Source organism: Mycena indigotica, assembly GCF_014461135.1.
Source record: "Mycena indigotica strain 171206Taipei chromosome Unknown Mind.scaff0009, whole genome shotgun sequence".
Lineage (NCBI taxonomy): Eukaryota > Fungi > Basidiomycota > Agaricomycetes > Agaricales > Mycenaceae > Mycena > Mycena indigotica.
In genome coordinates, this window is record NW_023503008.1 from 324,972 (window position 1) to 343,868 (window position 18,897).

Sequence of the window (18,897 nt, forward strand, 5' to 3'; positions counted from 1 at the left end):
GAGCTGTTCTTCACTTTATACTTGGCTTTGTTGGATACATCTTTTACATTCTCCTGGAAGAGAACTAAGTCTTATGCGGAACACTCAGACTGCGCATCGGGTTACTATCTGTATTTGAAGAGGATTTGTCGTTCTTCGGCGAGTAAGCGACCTAATTTGGTGATCATTCTGACAGTTGGCACAGCCTCAGGAGGCTTTTGGTCTCTTCCTCCTTGCCCAGACCCTTCGCCTTTTTCTTTTTGGTTTTATTTTTCTGTTCACCTCCGTCATGTACATTTTACCTCGCGCGCTCGGTACTGGCAACAATAACAGCCCAAACTTGGCTCCTTCGACATGGGTGAGTTAACCAGGCCAAAAATGCGAAGCGAGCTAGTCTCACAAGTTCGTTATCAGGTACCCGTCGCGGTCGTCATTGGCGTCTTGCTCGTTCTGAGCACAGTTGTGTGCTCGCGGCGGCTGCGAAGTCGGATTCCTGGCCTAGCCAACTCTGCCAATGCCGCCTCGACTACCACCGCAACAGGAACTCGGGAATTGACGGCCGAGCAACTTGCTGGAACTATAAACGCCAACCCAACTGCTCCGCCAAGGCGGACACGCCGACCACGCCGAACACCGTCCCAGATTAGCACGGTCTCGTTGCCTGCTTATATGAAAGAGCCAGGCGAACTCGAGCTTGTCGTTACAAGAGGGCCAGACGAAGAAGATGTCACGATACCGCCACCCAGTACCGTTGGTCATGATGAGCAGGAGGGTGGAGAAGAAGAAGAAGAAACTGCCGCCAGTCAAAGACGACAGTCAACTGTGGATAACTCACGATATTCGCCCATGCCTCAGTCTCCTCATGACACTCCCTTGCTCGGCCCTGACCCACGTGGAGAGGCACCTGCATACTTCGAGGTTGTTGACAATGACCATTATCCCCCACCGGGCATTTCGGCCACCGATACTCCCCCCGAAGTGTCAGAACCCGAGCCTGCTGTCGTGCCCCAGCGACGTTCTGGCTTCTTCTCCATGTTTAGGCCAGCGCCAACGGCCGTTTCCCTTCCCACTCCTGGCGAGAGTTCAGCCAATTTGTCACTTACTCATACCCGTACAAGGTCAACGACTCATAGTACTCATTCTCCTGCTTCTCCTTCCACACCGCTTCCTTCCAGCTCACGCCATCGCCCATCAACATCGACATCGACACTATTCTCGCTCAGACGGAAGAAGTCGAGCCAGTCGCTATCAGCGAACAACCTTACTTCCCCATCACTCATCTCCTTATCATCAATCTCTTCTCCGCTCCCGCACACCCTCGTCAAGACCGAGTTCACGTCACTGCCCAAGGCAGGGCTGACGCCAGAGCAGTTCAAGATGATCTCTGGGAACAAGGATGGAGGATTGAACAGATTTGGGGTACCTTTTGGTGATGTCGCTGTGGCGTATGCCCAAGCTAGTGCAAACGCTAGTCGTGTTGGTCTTGGACTCGAGGACGATGAGTCCGAGCCACCTCGTTGGGAGGAAGTTGCTGGTCCGTCAACGCTTCTTCCTGAACCATCAACAGTTGTTTCTGAAGCTGGTGAAGTGCTGGAGTCCAGTCAGCAACTAGAACTCTTTACAACGGTCTCTTCCCGTGCTAGTGGGCAAACCTTCGCGACTGCCCAGGAGTTTTCCGATGAATCCGAATCACCTCCCACAGCCGGACATGCACAGGAAGCCACTGACGCGACTATCCGGCCATGATCTCGGTGACCATGTCGATTTATTTCTGGCGGGCCATCCTGGCCGACCCATCGCAGATTTCAGGGTCCATCAACGACCAGACGGGGTAGCGTCCCGTCTCACCTTACGCATATCATCTCATCTACGGACCTCATCATCTTTTTTCACGCATCCACTCACGCATTATCCACGCCTACCTATGCTCATTTCATTACGACGCGCTACCCCCTCCCCGCGCTACCCTCGCACGCAGGCTCGATTTCTTTTGACCGCCGCGTTGCCCCAAACATGAATACTACCTTATTGACGAGCCTGTAGTGTTACTAACATTGTACTACCATAGAAGGCGAACGATTCCGTCTGTAGTCAGACGGTATTGCAATCAAAGGCCCCACTGCCAATGTTTTGCTGTCGACATGAGGTAGTGTTTATCCCTTCAGTGTTGCTTCAGTGCACTCACTGTTTCTATGTATTTGATTTCGTTCTTACCAATGTTCAAGCTTCTGACACCTCTTGAGCTTTTTCTTCCTCAACAATAGCTTGATCCGGTCCCAGGAAATGGATGGGAGTCGGCTTGGAGTTGACATTGGCAACGAGCAGTGCTCTAGATCTTGGCAAAGACGACCATCACGATCGGCGTTTGCATATATAGGACCAGCGCCGCCATTTCTGCCCTTGTATTCTGGCCATTGTCTCTTTCGCTAGGATTGCCTGAGCTGCGCTCTTTTTCTCCTTCTTCCACTCTCTCTTTTCTCTTTTTTTTCGACACACAGTCTAGTCATGGTTTTATTCAAGGTGCGCTGCCCGCCGTGTGTCTATCCAGAGTATATCTAAAGAGTGCCTCAGATATTAGCAGGAGGCTTTGCGTCCTTCATTGCTACGGTGCGTGGCAAAACTAGGGACCCCGCTCCGACGCCTGACGTGAAACAGTATGTTTTCGACTCTGATGCTGGGACCCTTACCCTCACGAAACAATCTGAAACTGGCACGAATCCGTCTTGGATTGCATCCAACTCAAAAGACCTGAGCATCCTCTAGTGCGTTATAACTAGTTCCACCGCGTTTGCAATAACGATCCCAATAGCGCTGTAAATGAACTCAATCCAGGCGGGTTCCTGCAGAGTTTTAAAGTTGATGCGGATGGTGGACTCCAGAACATCGATAATGTCACCACGGGCGGCAATGGGTGAGTGGTACTTTTCTCTCTCTCTCTCTGTGGACAAGCTAACATGCTGTAGCCCGACATTTGCTGTACAGCTTTCGAGTGGCGAGGTTACTGCCATGAACTTCGGATCGCCGAGTAACAACGTTGTTTCGAGACGGGGATCAGGTTGATTGACTGTTTAACAGACTGCTCGTTTGTTGCGACTGACCCGCAAAATCCGCTCAAATTCTTGCGCGACTCGCCTGCAATCTCATTCCCTGTCCCCGCCGGCGGACCGTCCAACCCCCACATGTCGCTGGAGGTCGGCAACGAGATTCTGGTGCCCGATCTCGGTGCAGACAAAATTTGGCGAATTGGGCGGAACGGAAAGCCAGGCAACTTCAAGGTGCAAGGCCAGATCAACATCGACAAAGGCGCCGGGCCCCGGCACATTGCGGTCCAGGACAACATCCTCTTCACTATACACGAGAAGACCTCTGCGCTGACCGCCCAAGTCATCCCTGCCGGCCCTAACGGAACGACCAACCCATTAATCGCCAACGTCAGCATTGTCCCCGCCGACGCGCTCCCTGGCTCGCAGTTTGCTGCCGCGGAGATCATCCTCTCACCCGTCTCGAAGAAGTTCCCCAACCAGCTTATCTACGTGAGCAACCGCAACATCAGCCCCAACGTTACGGACCCCAAGGGCGACACCATTGCCATCTTTGAGTTTGTCAAGGGTACACCAGGAAATAACCGCCGCATGGTCCGTCGTGCAGGCCGTTTCCGCCCAGGCGGGAGAGTTGGGTGGCCTGGCTTCCCCAGACCCATTATCATCAACGGCGGCAATGCCAATGGAAATAAGGGCGGCAACAACGGAGCCAACAACACAAACAACGGAGCCAACAACAACAATGCCGACCAACCCAAGGCTGAAGACGCGGAGGAAAACGTCGCAGGAAAACTTGTTCTCGTTGCCCAGATCCCGACGGGCCTGCAGCAAATCCGCAGTATGGCGCTTGGGCGTGTTGATGACGGGGGAGATGAGTTCCTCATTGCTGGGGCCAACACAGTCGGCGGTGTTGCTGTTTTCCAGCGAGTCGATGGCGGTCGCAACCTTAAGCTCGTCACGCGGAACGATGATCTGCAGAATCGCACAAGCTTTGTTTTCGTCGAGTAATTACTAGTACATATTCCAGTCGTAAAACTATACCTACTACTTATATCCATGAACGATTTTTTGTTGGACATGGGCGGGATCCAAGCCTTGACAAGCATCCACTCACATTAATACCTGAATGACTGACGACTACGGCAAACGCTCCTCCAAAAAAAAGTAGCCACTTAAAGGGGTTGATGGCGCGCGACGGTCACATGATCAAACGTCACGCGTTGGTCACGGCCGTGCCACCCAGATTCAACCACTACGCTTTGACAACTCGGGGTGTATATATAAGGTGTGTCCCATTGTTCCTTTCCTTACAACCCCTTCCCATTCTTACACCATGGCACAACCAGCGCTCTCCCCTGCTGTATTCCGATTCGACGTCACCGACCCAGAGTTCGTTGGGCCGGTTGTTTCCAAACCCACAACCCTACGCAAGACTGCCCTCGAGAATAGTGCGCGTGAAAGCGCTGTTGAGTCGACAAACTCTGGCTACCAGCGGATGAAAGACCTCCTAGCAACGAGTGGCAAGTCGGCCTCTAACACTGGCAACATCGAAGCTACGAATGGAAACACCAGGTCCGCTACACCCCCCACTCCCCATCGCGTCTCGTCCAATGACGGGGGTTACAAGTATCAGCTTGTTGAGCATCTTCAGAACCGCGTCACAGAGGAGCTGGCTCACGCATGGGTAGCAGAAGACAAAGATGCTTTGCCACTTCAGAGACACCTCGAAAGCCTCTACAAGTCGGCTCAACTCCCATCTGACAAGAAGATCCGAACTTGGCTTCGCTCCTACGCAAATTACGACTTCGAACACGAAAATTGGAAGGAGATTCCTCCCCGGCCGAGCATCGAAAATGAGCTTTACTCACCGACAGTCTCGTTGCTCAACGATATCATCTCGGAATTCCACCAGTCCGAGCAGGAAGAAGGTGGCATCGTCATTAAACGGCGTTTGGCCAGGGACACTCACCGCATCTGTATTTCACACAACACTGAAGATGCAAAGGAGAAGGCTCTCCACAGCCAGCCCGACATCTCTATTCTCCTGACTGGAGGATGCGCGACCCCTTCTGCCGACTTCCCGTTGAGTATTTTATACTCCGATATCGGCGACATCTACGACAATAAACTCAACCCTACATTTGGCAAAGCAGAGCGGGCTCAAATGGCTGTTTATGCTCGCGAAATTTTCGTCCAGCAGCCCCATCGGATCTTCGTCCGCGTCAACATTATCACCCCAAAATTCATTCGCGTCTTACACTTCGACCGGGGCGGCTGCTACTACTCACAGCCTATCAACTACCACACCCAAGAAGGCGCAGTGTTCTTCGTCAAACTAGTGCTTCTGGGAAGCGCATTCGACGAGGCTCTGATCGGATTCGACACCTCCATCTATTGGGAGAACAACATCCGTCGCATGAAGGTCATTCCTCCCCAAATCTACGACAAAGAGGCACGAAAATGGCGCAAAAACGAGGCCAAAGTCCCCTATATCTTCGACGTTGAGCCCAAGCCAATCTTTGCTCGTCGAACGATCCGATCTCGAGCGACCGTCTGTTGGCGCGCAACATATGAAGGTGTTTCGTATGTCATCAAAGACTACTGGCGCGGTGATGGGCGAGTTTACGAGTCGGAAATCCTCCAAGACCTCGTTGGCATTACTGGAATTGGTCAAATGCTCTGCTACGAGAATGATCGTTTCTCAGTGACGGGCCTTCGAGGTTTTTCGGACGGAGAGGCAATGAAGCACGACGGGATCCCCTCCTCTGATGGTCCTGCCACAGTGACCAACCGATTCTTAATGCGCATTGTGGTTGTCGAATATGGTGGAACCCTAGAGACGGCTGTTTCCGCCCACCAATTTCTGTGTGCGGTCCGCGACATCGTCAAAGGTGAGCTTTGGCTCCTTCATTGCGTCTTCGTACTGACAAGAAAATTACAGGTCATCGCGCAGCAACCCTTCGTTTAGCCGAGGAGAAACGAGTCCTCCAGAGCGACATCAGCTTGCTGAATTTGCGGCTTGCTTACGATAAGCCTGACGAATGTGGTGTTATCATCGACTGGGACCTCGCGAAGCGAATGGCCCGCTTGATTGCTGGAACAGGGGAAGCTTTGGACTTCAGAACGGTATGTTGGCTTTGCGACGACCTAAAATACGCAACTGAAATATCCTAGGGCACGCAAATATACCAGTCCGTCCGCGTTCTTTTCGGAGACGACCAGCGTCTTTCGCACATACAACCCATCGACGACCTTGAATCCATATACTACGTTATGTTCCAGGCGCTCTTTGACTTCGACGCTGGCGGCCTAGATGCAGCACACCAATCTTCTGTTTTTCGAAGATGGCTTGCGAGCGCGGACAACGACAGTATGGCGGAATTGAAAGGTTTTTTCCTGTTGGGAGCCATCGGACGCTTCCCAACGCGCTTCCCAAATGAAACCAAAATCTTGTATCCGGTCATGCATACTTTGCACCGGTTCTTACGGACTAGGATCAATGCTGTCATGGAGACCAGGGAAATGCTTGAACCAACTCCCCTTCCAAACTATAGTGTTGAACAAGCAGAGATTCAATATGCTCAGTTCCTTAGTCCTATCGAGCAAGCTATTGCGGATTTGGAACGCGAGGGGGCCACCGGTCCCTACCTCCGACCAGCCCGCGAGACTCTTACTCCCGACTTTGCGCCAAACGACATACCCTCCAACGGATTCAAGCGCAAAAAGCCTGACACGCCAGAGCTAGTGGACGAGTCACCGAGCAAGCGCCCGTCAACATCAGTTTCGCAAACTTCTCAACGGCCGACTCGCGCAAAAAAACCCGTCAATTATCACGAGCCAGACACTTCAGAGGAGGAGACTTTGGTATCGGAAAAGCCCAAGCCGTTGGCTGAACGATTGAAAGACGAACAAAAACGGAGTTTGAAAGGAAAAGGCAAAAAAACATAGAAGTCGGAGACAATATGATGCCAAACTTATTTTGTACCAAGTGTTGGTAGACTACTGTACATATCCATTATTCTATCCTATCAAAACTTGATATCTACCTAATGGCTTCCACCATATGCATTCTGAGCTCTGAGTCAAGTTGCAACCCACTCCTAATTAGCAATCAAAGAAGTGAAATCCCCATTCCATTCCCCCCATGTGGATATGTACCCCTCGTTTCCGAAGCAACCGAACACGGCTTTGGATCTCTGGATCTTCGTCAGGATGAAGGTCTACAAAAATGAAGGGCCATGTGAATTTAAATCGCCCCAAACACACTCCATTTGTCACGACCCACTCTTCTGAGGTCCGCACTAACAGAAGAGACAAGAGGTTCATGACCGTCACGTTTCCCGGCACCGTGTGGGAGTTGAAGACGAGGGTGCGCAATCGCGGCAGGAGGGCGTCGGAGAGTGGGGTGAGGTCGAAGTCCTCGTGGAACCAGAATATCTCGAGGTGTTCCAGCAGCGACATGAAAGGGAGGCAAAGCATGAGTTTATCCCACTCGCGGGTCGACTGATTCATGGAAATGTGGAGCTGGGTGAGGGAGCTGCAAGACCGCGATAAGAATTCGCGGAGCGGCCATAGGCTGTTGTCGTCAGTGTCGTCTTGCTTTCTTGCTCCACAAATAAATTTGTTAAGGTTCGGGGCAGTGAGAAACGACAGTATGCACGCACAGCTGTGCCCACTGGCCTCGTCCAGCTGGAGCACTCGAAGAAATGGGGTGACAACGTTTGCATCTGGAACATACCCGTCCACAATATCGTTGAAATCACATTCGACGAGCTGGGGGGCCTGCAGCAAAACGAATAAGCACTCGTCGTTTGTGAACAGTCGGCCACGGAAGACCGTCAACTGGGCCCAAGGAAGACCGATTCCCTGGATGTTCATTGCCTCGTCGTTGTCCAGCCAGATCTCGACAGATTTCAATCGTGGGGCTGTCATAAAGGTTGATACTTTTCTGTTGGGGACCGACTGACCAGAGTCGTCACGCCCCATCTTAAGCGACTCCAGCATCCCCAGCGGCTGCTGAATAGGAAGGCGCCAAAGAATAGTGAACGGCAGGTTGAGAGCCGCATTCTGCCATCGATGAGCATGGCGACACAGTTCCTCATAGAATGCCCAGCGTTGTGGCTCGGGATCGTCATCGCCGTCGAGAGAATCATCGACATAGATAGACAAAGGCAGATTTTGCGATCTCGAGAGCCACAGCTTCGCAATTTGAAACGGTAAAGTGTCCTCGTATAACGCGAAATTGACGGAGAAACTTGTCCATAATAATGGTGTAGCAAGCGCAACATCGTGCCAGAGTCGACAAACCCGTGTCAGAAGTAGAGGAGAGTCGTGTATGCTGGGATTGGAGGGAGTTTCCGGTAAAGAATGGGTGAATATCTCGATCAACAGTTCTACTGGCAAACTGGACATGGTCGATGTGGTGGTCATGTTGGTACACGGTCATGTGATGTATTGTTTTTTTTTTTTCTTGGCAACAGTACAGTACAGAGATATTCGAGTTTCAACTCTCGAGTCATTTTTAGAAGAGGGAGGTTGACAATGAGACAAAAATAATTTTGGAGCACACAAAGCGAGGTCAATAGCCAATAACACGATTCAGTCCTAGACAACCAAGCTATTTCTTTTGGATTCCTTGACCCCATCAAGTCCTCCCGACAAGTTCAAATCCAAGTCACTAGTCGTGCTAGAGCGCGTATTTGTTCTCAATGCGAATTGGAGAGTCGCAGTGTTTGTAGACCTGGCCTCCATTCCCGACACGTGGATCGAGAGATTAGTGTCGGGAGCGGCTTGGTGGCTGATAGTCGCGCGTGAGTTAAATATCTGTCATCCGATGAAGGAGCGGACAACAGCGAGGAAAGAGGCACGTACGAGCAATATACTGTTGGAGTAGATTTTGGATAGCTCCATACACAAGGCGAGGTGGATATTGGTGCTCTTGAAGGCGATGACGAGGTAGAGGTCGACAAGAACAACAATTGTGCACACAGCTCCGGTTTCAACAGTGAGCTGTAATGTTTGAGCTGAAGCTTTAAAGGAGGTGCATCTTTGACGCACATAGATGATTCGAGAAATTGTCGAGTTCATTCGACCGAATTCGCGTTGTCGTGATTTCGAGAGATAGTATACCATCCCAAATACGATGATCAGGTCGCAAAGCGAGGTCGACGCGAGCCAGAGCTGATGAGAGTCAGATTTGAGCAGCGCAAACGTAGGAAAAACACACGGTTGTTGCAAGCATGTCGTTGCGCGACTGGAGAAGAGAAAAGCGGCCCGCTAAACAGATATTGACAGCACTCCAAAGCCCGGCACCAAGTTGAAGTAACGATGTCTGAGGGGTCAATAAGGAATATATGCCAACACATTTTCGACCCACCAAGCAAATAAGGATGGGGATGCAGATGGTCTGGCCGATGAGATAGATTCTGTAACTGAAGAAACTTTGGCCGATTGAGGCGACTATTTCGTCTTGTGAGTCTACTTTCCAAGGCAGAACTTGACATACTGATTGGGGAGAGAACAGGTACCGAGAACCACGCCCAGCCAACAACATCAAGGGATTCCATGTCCCCCCAACCCCAGCCAAAGGTACGCCCGAGGTCATGAACGTCTGAAAGCGTCTCGACGAGTTCGAGGAAGAGCACGGCCGCAACACCAATCTTGGCCCATCGCGGGTCTTTGGGGAATGCGGTATAGTATATGTCTAGACCGATAGGTTTCAGAGAGTCACAACTTTGGGTCGCGGGACATACATATTTGCACAAAAAGCGCCCCAAATAAGAACCAGTTGATCATTGCGCCAATGAACTGTTGGATATTCAATATTGATTGGGAACATCGGAAGAGCCATTGACAAGAGGCAACGTCCTATGGAGTATGTATGGGCGTGGGCGATGACTTGAAACGGATGAACTTACAATTGCACGATTGGAAAAGCCATGGGACACTTCGAAGGAGCGGAAGGGAGTGTAAAGCTACGGATTCAAGCTTCTCCACAGTACCCTGAGTGGAACGGACCTCCTTATATACCACTAGCACTGAACTAGACGTCGTTCCTTGTAAGCATCCCACCACTAACGCCACATGGATAAAGATAAGTCGGATTTCTTGATTACATGATCGGCAGAAGACAGTCGTTGGACTGGATTTGGCTGAGCCTGAGAGAAAGAGCTTCCAGTATGGGCAGGGTGAATGGTTTCGAATCGTTGTCAAGCGACCAGGCACACCACTTGCGTGAAAAGCTTACAACCAAAGTGATCATTCCAGCGGTTCGGAAGTCCCCAAGAGCACCAGCCGATGACTTGTAGAACTCATCCTGTGAGTCATTGGAGAGAAGATGGATGGGTCACGACAAGATACGACGAGGGAAACAGGATTTAACTTGAAATAAGAGCAAAAAAAGTTACAGCTTGCCAAGTCGCCGATGCTGCGTCACTTGAAGGATGAGTGAAAGCGAGGTAAGGCGAGTAAGGCAAGCCTAGTCGAAATATTTCTTGTTTCTTTGAGAAAACGAAAATCCTATGAGTTGCAAGAGGAAGGAAGTCGAGGGAAGTCGGAACACGCATTTCGCTGTCACAGGCTGTGACAGCGAAATGCTGGCAACGGCGACGAAGCAACGACGAAGCCCAAAGACGTAAACGAGCTCAAAAACGCGTGAAAACAAATCCAAGGCCACTTCTAAGTACTCATGCACGCCGAGGGTCATGACAGGGTCCGCGACCATCCATTTTTGGTATGGCTCTCACCAGGCGTGGGTCGAAGAGCTCAAACTAGTTTTTGCACTCCTTGATACAACTCCTTGCGATCTGGCTTCCCGCTCACGGACCATTGGACGATAGAACTGACAATCAATAGATGTCGTGGTGTAGATATCGACCTATCAAGATCGGCGACAGTATCAAGTGCCTCGAGCTCTTTTCGTCTTCTATTCTTCCTTTTGCTTTCGTTTTTTCTTCTTCTTCTTCTCTTTGCTTTTACCTAGACTTGTTGCTTCCATGGCTCAACATGTCCCTCTCGCTCAAATGTCAGCTCCTGCTTCCATCTACCTTCCGTCGCTTACACCGTTGCAGAACATTACCTTTGGTCAAGCGTTCCGCCCCCCGCGCGCTCCAGCACTGAATACCCCCCGCAGTTTGTTGGAACCATTATGAACTGGCTTCTATTTGGGGTGCTTCTTGTTCAAATATGTGCGTTGGCTTGCAAATACTCATTGTTCTCATTGAAGACTTTCCTAGATATATACTACGTTGCGTTCCCTAAAGACCCGCGGTGGGCCAAACTCGGCGTAGCGGCCATTATCTTGCTCGAACTACTCGAGACCATCACTGATTCTCGCGAAATGGTCAACACATTCGGCCTGCGATGGGGGGACATGGAGGAGTTGGATATAGTTGGTATGGCGTGGTTTGGGGTTCCGATAATAGGGCCTTTGAGTGCGTCATATTCTTCTGTGCTGTCCAAAGGCTGACAAACTGGTCTAGTAGCATCCATTGGGCAAGGAGTGTTTGCCTGGAGGATATACCTCATCAGCCAGAGCATCTACCTCCCGGTCCTAATTTCTCTGGTAAGTTATCCGAGTCCCACATCATCCGGACTTTTGACCGACTACCTCAGACCTCGGCGGTGCAGCTGGCAGCTGGATTCTGGACTGGAATCAACATCTCCAAGGCTGGCCGATTCTCTCTACTCCAAGACAGAAACGTCATCCCCACTTCTCTTTGGCTCGCCTCCACCTCCCTATGCGACCTCCTCATTATGTTCGGGATGGTCTACTATCTCATCAGAACGCGAGAGCGCGAGTTCAGCCGAATCAGCTCTGCCATCTCCCGCATCCTATTCGTAACTCCCTCCCTTTTCTCTTTCTGATCCTTGCTGACATCCGAGAAAGCTTACAGTCGAGACGGGCGCCATATGCACGGCAGTGGTGCTCGCTGACCTGTACCTCTTCCTTGCATTCAAGGGCACTAACCTGCATCTTGCGCTCTGCATCGAGTTATCCAAGATCTACTCGAATAGTATTCTTCTTGTACGCCGTATCTTAACAGCCTCGAACTACTCAACTCTTTTCTTCTCAGATATTCAACTCACGCGCACGAATAACGCATAGAGACGCCCAAGACGCGCATATCTCACTCCACATTCCGGAATTAAAGACGCTTTCGCTACCCGGCCACCCAACCGAAATGCCACGTGCCGACTCGAGCACATCCAGCACTATAACTCAATCCAGTGAAGACGCGGTGGCCCACGAGAAAAAAGAATATAGCACCGATCTGGCAGCGGTCGTGTAGATGATCCATTATTTTTATTCAACAAGTCACCACTGTACAAGCCAGCATCTGACTCACAATAACGTCATTGTCAGTTTCTCCCGCAAAATGCCCCGCGTCGAGCAGGACAACTTTCGCGTCAGGCAGATCTCTCAAGAATGCGCGAGCGCCGTCAGGTGTAAACGACCGGTCATGCAGTACTCCTGGAAGTCGGGGTATAGCAGCACGTTGTTCTCATAGTCTTTGAACAGCGGCAACTGCACTTCTTCCATATTTCCCGGTGTCATCAGCGCCGAATCGAGGGTATACGACTCTGGCTCGATTTTTCTCGGGGAATCGCGACCCGTAGGTATATTTGTACTTGGTCGTCTCGGATGTGAGCACGGTGTCGCGCAACCTCATCGTGCTTGCCTGCTGCCCAGAAGGCCTTGATTGGGACCCATGCTGGGCCCAAGCCTTCCTCATATGCGTTTCCGTTCTGGGAAATAATGGCCTTGATCGCCGCCCTTCGTCAAGCAGCGCAAGCCTGAAGAGAACGTAGTCGAAGTCGTAGACCGCAAATGAAGATATGTTCAGTGCCTCGAGGACACATTCGGTCGTTTTGGTAAGGTTGGCAAAAGTATATTCATATTTGCGGGAGGGAGGGACGGAGGTGAAGCCGAATCCGGGCACGACACCCGTGTAACGGAGGGATAAGATGTCGGTATTGGTGAGACGAGCCGTGAAGGAGCAGGACAGTTTGGCGGAGAAGCGGTTCGGTAGAATACTGAGATGCGACGGGTGATGCGATTACTGGGCAAGAAGAGCTCGGTCATGTGCAGTGATTAGATGAAGCTCTGTGGGTTAAGTACACGATACAACACGGTAGGGAGTTGAAAAAGAAACAAAAATCATGCAACCAGATCCATGACGAATATATTCGGAGCCTTGAAGCCCAGTCGACTTACTGCGTAGCCGTCATTCTTACGCAAGCCTTCAAAAAATGTCCGTTCGCGAAGCCAGTCTACGAGAAAATCAGCATTAGGGTCGAAAGAAAAATAAGGTGTATGACCAGATCTCTTGAATCTAGCGGGAGGCGCCGCAGGGGTCCCATAATAATTGCCCCAAGCTCCACCAGGCCCAGCCCCCGCTGCCGCATTGTGGGCAGCCATTCGTTTCACTTGCTCCTGTAGTCTCGGCGCGAGTGCAGCAAACTCGGCGTCTGTGACGTTATGTTCTGAGTAGCTGTTTTTTCATGAGTAAACAGAAACAGCGAGCTTTGGACGCACTCTCGATACAACTTGATGCAAATGTCGTCCATCGTGACTCCCCGCTCGTTTTGGACAACTGTGCACCACGGACTGGCCTCAGTTATGATGATGAGCGAGGAAACACGTGGGAGCGTCGCGGGCTGGTCTTTCGCGGTGAACTGCAAATCACGATCGCGCGCGTCTGGGTTGAAGCCCGATGTTTGACCTGCTCAGCGGTCAGACTGCCTGTTCATGTCGGGGAACATGTGCAACAGACCTGTTACCACGTTGAACACAAGATGGAATCCACCGTCTTTTCCAGCCATAATTGGATGTAACTCTAGGTCGGTGTTGAGCAGGTAGAGGTCCGTCTGAGAGAGCACTGGGCCATCTGTGTCCCGAAGGTGAGTTAGTTATCTTGGTGTGAGGTATAGCGCACAGTGGGCCCCGGCAGACCACTTATTGATTTGGTCGGCCATAGTTAGCGTTTACAGGCAATCGATGCGATGGTGAGAGATTAGACACGACGGTCACCAGAAACGAAAGGTGTGGGCGGGGGAGGGGAGAGGAAAGAAGAGAGAGGGAGACGCGTAACGGAGTTCGTGAAGGTACAAGTAGAAAGTAGACGAGAAGGGCAAGCGTTGTTCTCGTGCCAAAGCGTGATTGATGGATTGATGGCGTTGATAAGATCAAGAGATATGATTCTAAGCTGACTTCTCCCTCAACCGCTGCTCGACCTGTGCCTTCTTCTGCTTCAGCGCATCCACCTTCTCCTCCTTTGTCGCGTCATAAGCCACCGTAGTTTGGTTGAATCTATGCAGATAACCATAAGCTCGAGACATAATGCCGCAACACGCACGGATTTTCGGGTGACTTTTGGAAAGCCTTGAACAATAGATCCTGCACCAAATAGTCAGATCGGGAGTCTGGGGCACACCTACAACACGCGCCTTGTACTGCTGTAGCCTTAGTCCAGGGTGCTGTAAATGTCGATATGAGATGAGTCAGTCGGACCAAAGGCAAACACACCTCTTCGCGAATATTGGGTAATTCGCGGTCTTGGTACGCCTCAAAGGCGGCCTGGAAAGGAGATGAGTAAAAGATAAACGCGAAAAGCGCATGTCCGCACCTTGAACCGTCGCTATATGTCCGAATGAGTAAGTAGCCTAGTACGCCTCGTGAGTAACGGACCTCTGGATGTCGCTCGATTCCCGCTGCCTGCTGGCCAACACTAGCTTTATCCGTCTTCGCATTAACGACCTCGAGGAGGTCAAGCGCATTATCGATTCCCGTTGCCGCAAAGGATTCCACAAGCTCTTCATCTTCCCGGGTTTCCCCCTTGTCGATTGGTGCAGCATCACCTAATCCACCACCAGCCGCAATCGCCCCTGGCCCGGCCGGTTTAGGCTGTTGCGCTTTCTTTGCGGCACCAGCCTTGGGGGCAGCCTTGACTTTGGCAGGCCCACTCTTCTCCTCCTCCGCCAACAATCGCGCATTTTCTGCTTTGCGTGCCAGATCTGCCTGCCGTTTCGCTTCTTTGTCCTCTTTCGCTCCCTTCCCCTTGGTCCCATCCGCCCAGGCAGCCGCTTCTTTACGTTCCTGGTGAGGTCAACAAGAGCTCTGTGTATTTACTGCGAGCGCACCTTTTCAGCCTCTGCAGCGTCCTTCTTCTTCGCCTCATTCTCCGCCTTCTTCGCCCGCCCACTTTCCTTCTTTGCGTTCCCGCCCTTGGGAGGCATGTTTCCGAGTCGTGGTTTAACGCCAAGTTCAGCGCGTTCATGTGACCTTACTAACTCATCATGACGCGTCGCGTTCATCTAGTAGCATAGAGGAGAATGACAAAACTATTTACATGGTCGCACTGTTAGTAGGAGCATAAACCGGTGGTGGTGTCTCTGGACCACTTCCAGAGCGGCTCATTCGACCATTGACATCAAGAAATCTCTGGGGTACCAAAGATATCAGTCGGCCTTGAACGTGGGGCCGCTCGCTTGTCTGTGGCACTACTAGTCCATCGACGTCGATTGAGAAAGTCCTAGCTCTTGTAGCGCGTTTCCTGCGTTGCCGCACGACCAGGTAAAACCCGATGGCAATAAGAATAACAAGCAGCAGTCCCACAACAGTCCCAGCAGCCACTGCACCCTTGTTTTTATGATGTGACTTGCTAGTAGAAGCCGCTTCTAGGGTCCTATATAGTAATTAGCGCTGAGGGAGTCAATCAAATGACAAGCGCACGTATACACTGCATAGTCGAATAGAAACACCGAAGCATCATTGGTGGAGACGCGCAATGTATGGGCGGTGTTGTCCAATCCTGATATCGAAACCACAGGTACGTTGTACTGGTAGTCCGTTGTGCTCCTTGGGTCAAGCGAAAAGTTTCCTGTCATCGTGCTCGTTTTGCTGGTCGCGGCGATGGTTTCGAGGGTGTAGTTCAACCGATACCGAGATATAGTGCCCTGGATGATAGGCGGAACGATGCAAAACACGTAGATGGCGGTTCCTAACCATATTCGTAAGCTAGACTCTGGAGAAATAAAGAAAGCAGTTACACTGACCAGAGAAGGACAGCGTTACAGACACTGGCGCTGTATTGACAAACTGAGAGCTATCATGCCAGCTACCATTGAACGCAAGCTTGGGGTCGGGTCGGAAAACACAACTTGAACAAGTCGAATCCTGGATGTGTCAGTTATTGCAAATACTTGGCATTGGCCTGGGACCTACGAAGCTCCAATATCCATCGGGGGTGTAGATCGGTTGCAAGCCGGTCACAAGGTCGCCAAAATTGTCGTCAATCGTTCGGTTACTGGGGATTAGGTTTCCTGGCGAATGCTCAGTAATCTACAGCTCTGAGCATACAGAAGAAGTACCCTGAGACATTGGAAGCCTTTGCCAGTGGTAAGAAGACGGCCGTTATCGGGAGGTTACTTTTAATACTGCCACTAGCAGAGCAAGCCTGCATTTAAGCAGGTCGAAGCAAATCTGATGCTCTTGGTGGCAGACGGTTTCAATGCAGAATTAGCTTCTTCTTCGAGGTTAACGCGTCAACAAAAGATGTGGTTGGCCTCCCTCCAACTGTGTCCAACAGAAAGCAGCAAGGATAGCCTGAGGTGGCAGGTCGTCTGCAACCAGATCAGCTTCTGCGTCGTTCCTTGACGTGGCGCTTAACCGAGTTTGAATGCGTTGCGGGTGCTACGCAGCGTCTATTTGTTGAATAGTTGTTACAGGAATATTTAGCTCGTTGAATTGAGTCGGTGATTGGACATCTGGGCGGCGGCTGCATCTTGGATTCAGAAGTGGCCAATAGGCGACGGTTGTGGAGTTCGCGGCGTTAGCAGAAAAGCCTTGCTATGGCGTTCTGGTATGGTACGAAAATTTGGACCCTCGAAGGGGTTGCGTTCAATGTTGCTGGTGAGGCAGAAGAAAACAAGACAACCAGTTGCACGAGTCACATATATCATGTCACACGGTCACATAGGGTTTGGCAATGCGAAGTAATGTTTAAGGTAGTACAGATGATATGTACAGTAGCGATAAGTCTACGACAAAGTCTTGGAGAAATACTAGTCATACAGCACACGTGTCCGAGTTTTTCGCTGGTTGTCCGTCTCCAGCGTCCACGGCCTTTTCTGGGTCAGGAAGCATGCCCGCTCCGGATTCGCTCTGTGTCGTCGTCGTCGTGAATCTACTAGCATGAGCGAAGCGTATAGTTGTTGTTTCCCCCGGGCCGGACGGCGCTCTATATGCCGGGTCTCGAGTATTACGAGTGAGACCAGACACATGAATCGAAATATGAGAGTCTTGGCTGTTTTGGTAAGTTATTCGGGCACGCGAGTTGAATATCTTTTCACGAAGAATGAGAGTGGTCGAAAGGCGTAGCGAAAGGAGACGCACGAGTAATATGCTGTTAGAGTAAACTTTGGATAGCTCAATGCAAAGCGAAAGATGCATGTTGGTGCCTTTGTAGGCGATGAACAAGTACAGGTCGACAAGCACCAAGACCGCGCAAATGGCGCCCGTCTCGACCGTAAGCTAAGGCAAGGGCATCAAAAAACACTTTCCATGACACTAAAAGCTCACGGAAACTCACTAGCAGGATCCGGGAAATCGCAGATTTTATGCGGCTGTACTCGCGGACACGAGACTTCATAAGGTAGTAAACCATCCCGGCCACGATAAGTACATCACAGAGCGCAGCGGAAACGAGCCAAATCTGAAGAGAAGCGTTTAAAAAAGACCAAGGGAGAGAAGATCACACACGGGAGTGGGGATGGCATTACGCTCTTGAAGTAAAGAAAATCTACCAGCCTTGGCAATGTTTACGGCCGTCCATGTGCCAGCAGCAAGCTGCAAAACCGAAAGCTAGGCAAATGAATCATAAGAACAAGATAGGGGCGAACGGAACTAGGCACACCAAACAAATCACAATGGGCAGATAAATGCTTCGCCCAATGATATATATTCTCATCGCAAAGAACCACTGGCCAATCGAGGCCACTGTCGGATGTGATTAGTTTTTTTTTTCAGAATTGGTTCAGAGCATGCCTAATGGTCCAATTAGAGGAACTGACAGCCACGCAATGCCTACTGTGTCAAGAGCTTTCATGTCTCCCCAACCTGCGCCGAAGGTGCGAGCCTGTTCGTTCACGTTGGAGAAAGTTTCGAGGAGTTCAAGGACGAGAACGGCTGCGACACCAATTTTGGCTCGTCTAGAGTCATGCGGAAATGCAGCGTAGTAGATATCTAGGAAGTAGAGTTCAATGACAGTTTCAAGTAGCAGAAACGTAAGAAAAGACTTGCATATCTGCACCAAGAAAACTCCCAATAAAAGCCAGTTTAAGATGGTGCCGATGAACTGTTTTTTTTTGTAAGCTCATTGCGAGCTAGCAGGGAGAAAGCGTTACTAAAGGCAACGTTCTAGCAATTGTAAGTATGCTATATGAGCCCAGAGCAAAGAGCCTACAGTTTGACGATAGCCACAGGCATGGCGGCCAGGCGAATCCAGTTGCGGCAAAAAAACGACACTTGGTTGCGTGTTTATATAAGACCAGACGGAAGCTGTCGATTATGGTGGATCCAATGCATTGGGCAGGAGGTCAAGCGACATAACATCTATTGACATGGGAGAAGAGGTGGGATTTACGCGATCGGAGGTTTCTTGTGCGACCTTCTGGGAGTGTCGGTGTGAACCATGTCGAGTAGAACAACTGCTTTTAAAGATAGAAGCCGCGAAGACCAAAAGCTACTAACGACAATTCAGCCTGGGGACGACGACCATTGTGACAGCAATCTGCTCGATTGAGTCTTGAAAACACGGACGAGATGGATATTTGTTATCTCTGTGTTTTGAAGGGCGCTTCGTCGCGTGGCCACCAG

The 18,897-nt window shown here is 50.8% G+C and overlaps 9 protein-coding genes across 9 annotated transcripts; 4 read left to right on the forward strand and 5 right to left on the reverse strand.

Annotated features, from left to right (window-relative positions):
- Positions 1–268: 268 nt before the first annotated feature.
- On the forward strand, positions 269–1,725 carry MIND_00996700 (Proteophosphoglycan ppg4; the record flags this gene model as incomplete). The annotated part of the gene is made up of 2 exons (XM_037366570.1): positions 269–337; positions 394–1,725. The coding sequence occupies 2 exons, from the start codon at positions 269–271 to the stop codon at positions 1,723–1,725; spliced, it is 1,401 nt and encodes a 466-aa protein (XP_037215964.1).
- Positions 1,726–2,484: 759 nt separating this feature from the next.
- Positions 2,485–4,028, forward strand: MIND_00996800 (putative isomerase YbhE; the record flags this gene model as incomplete). The annotated part of the gene is made up of 6 exons (XM_037366571.1): positions 2,485–2,499; positions 2,551–2,586; positions 2,635–2,741; positions 2,789–2,890; positions 2,943–3,004; positions 3,055–4,028. 6 exons carry the CDS (start codon positions 2,485–2,487, stop codon positions 4,026–4,028), a joined length of 1,296 nt encoding a protein of 431 aa, XP_037215965.1.
- A 325-nt stretch (positions 4,029–4,353) lies between these two features.
- On the forward strand, positions 4,354–6,968 carry MIND_00996900 (uncharacterized protein; the record flags this gene model as incomplete). Its single annotated transcript, XM_037366572.1, has 3 exons — positions 4,354–5,911; positions 5,962–6,146; positions 6,195–6,968. 3 exons carry the CDS (start codon positions 4,354–4,356, stop codon positions 6,966–6,968), a joined length of 2,517 nt encoding a protein of 838 aa, XP_037215966.1.
- A 156-nt stretch (positions 6,969–7,124) lies between these two features.
- On the reverse strand, positions 7,125–8,447 carry MIND_00997000 (uncharacterized protein; the record flags this gene model as incomplete). Its single annotated transcript, XM_037366573.1, has 1 exon — positions 7,125–8,447. The coding sequence occupies exon 1, from the start codon at positions 8,430–8,432 to the stop codon at positions 7,125–7,127; it is 1,308 nt and encodes a 435-aa protein (XP_037215967.1). The 5' UTR covers positions 8,433–8,447.
- A 177-nt stretch (positions 8,448–8,624) lies between these two features.
- Positions 8,625–10,281, reverse strand: MIND_00997100 (uncharacterized protein; the record flags this gene model as incomplete). The annotated part of the gene is made up of 10 exons (XM_037366574.1): positions 8,625–8,843; positions 8,892–9,029; positions 9,078–9,200; positions 9,247–9,351; positions 9,397–9,479; positions 9,526–9,723; positions 9,773–9,827; positions 9,938–9,994; positions 10,038–10,190; positions 10,267–10,281. The coding sequence occupies 10 exons, from the start codon at positions 10,279–10,281 to the stop codon at positions 8,625–8,627; spliced, it is 1,146 nt and encodes a 381-aa protein (XP_037215968.1).
- A 733-nt stretch (positions 10,282–11,014) lies between these two features.
- On the forward strand, positions 11,015–12,310 carry MIND_00997200 (uncharacterized protein; the record flags this gene model as incomplete). The annotated part of the gene is made up of 8 exons (XM_037366575.1): positions 11,015–11,043; positions 11,090–11,102; positions 11,152–11,206; positions 11,255–11,452; positions 11,501–11,583; positions 11,634–11,858; positions 11,908–12,045; positions 12,095–12,310. The coding sequence occupies 8 exons, from the start codon at positions 11,015–11,017 to the stop codon at positions 12,308–12,310; spliced, it is 957 nt and encodes a 318-aa protein (XP_037215969.1).
- Positions 12,311–13,179: 869 nt separating this feature from the next.
- MIND_00997300 (uncharacterized protein) lies at positions 13,180–13,997 on the reverse strand (the record flags this gene model as incomplete). Its single annotated transcript, XM_037366576.1, has 5 exons — positions 13,180–13,292; positions 13,341–13,513; positions 13,558–13,744; positions 13,796–13,909; positions 13,958–13,997. 5 exons carry the CDS (start codon positions 13,995–13,997, stop codon positions 13,180–13,182), a joined length of 627 nt encoding a protein of 208 aa, XP_037215970.1.
- Positions 13,998–14,222: 225 nt separating this feature from the next.
- On the reverse strand, positions 14,223–16,401 carry MIND_00997400 (uncharacterized protein; the record flags this gene model as incomplete). The annotated part of the gene is made up of 12 exons (XM_037366577.1): positions 14,223–14,331; positions 14,378–14,418; positions 14,460–14,498; positions 14,548–14,598; positions 14,648–14,659; positions 14,710–15,117; positions 15,162–15,307; positions 15,381–15,706; positions 15,754–16,021; positions 16,077–16,197; positions 16,246–16,343; positions 16,392–16,401. The coding sequence occupies 12 exons, from the start codon at positions 16,399–16,401 to the stop codon at positions 14,223–14,225; spliced, it is 1,629 nt and encodes a 542-aa protein (XP_037215971.1).
- A 687-nt stretch (positions 16,402–17,088) lies between these two features.
- MIND_00997500 (uncharacterized protein) lies at positions 17,089–18,507 on the reverse strand (the record flags this gene model as incomplete). The annotated part of the gene is made up of 9 exons (XM_037366578.1): positions 17,089–17,364; positions 17,416–17,553; positions 17,612–17,734; positions 17,782–17,883; positions 17,936–18,018; positions 18,067–18,264; positions 18,322–18,376; positions 18,426–18,438; positions 18,485–18,507. The coding sequence occupies 9 exons, from the start codon at positions 18,505–18,507 to the stop codon at positions 17,089–17,091; spliced, it is 1,011 nt and encodes a 336-aa protein (XP_037215972.1).
- Positions 18,508–18,897: the final 390 nt, after the last annotated feature.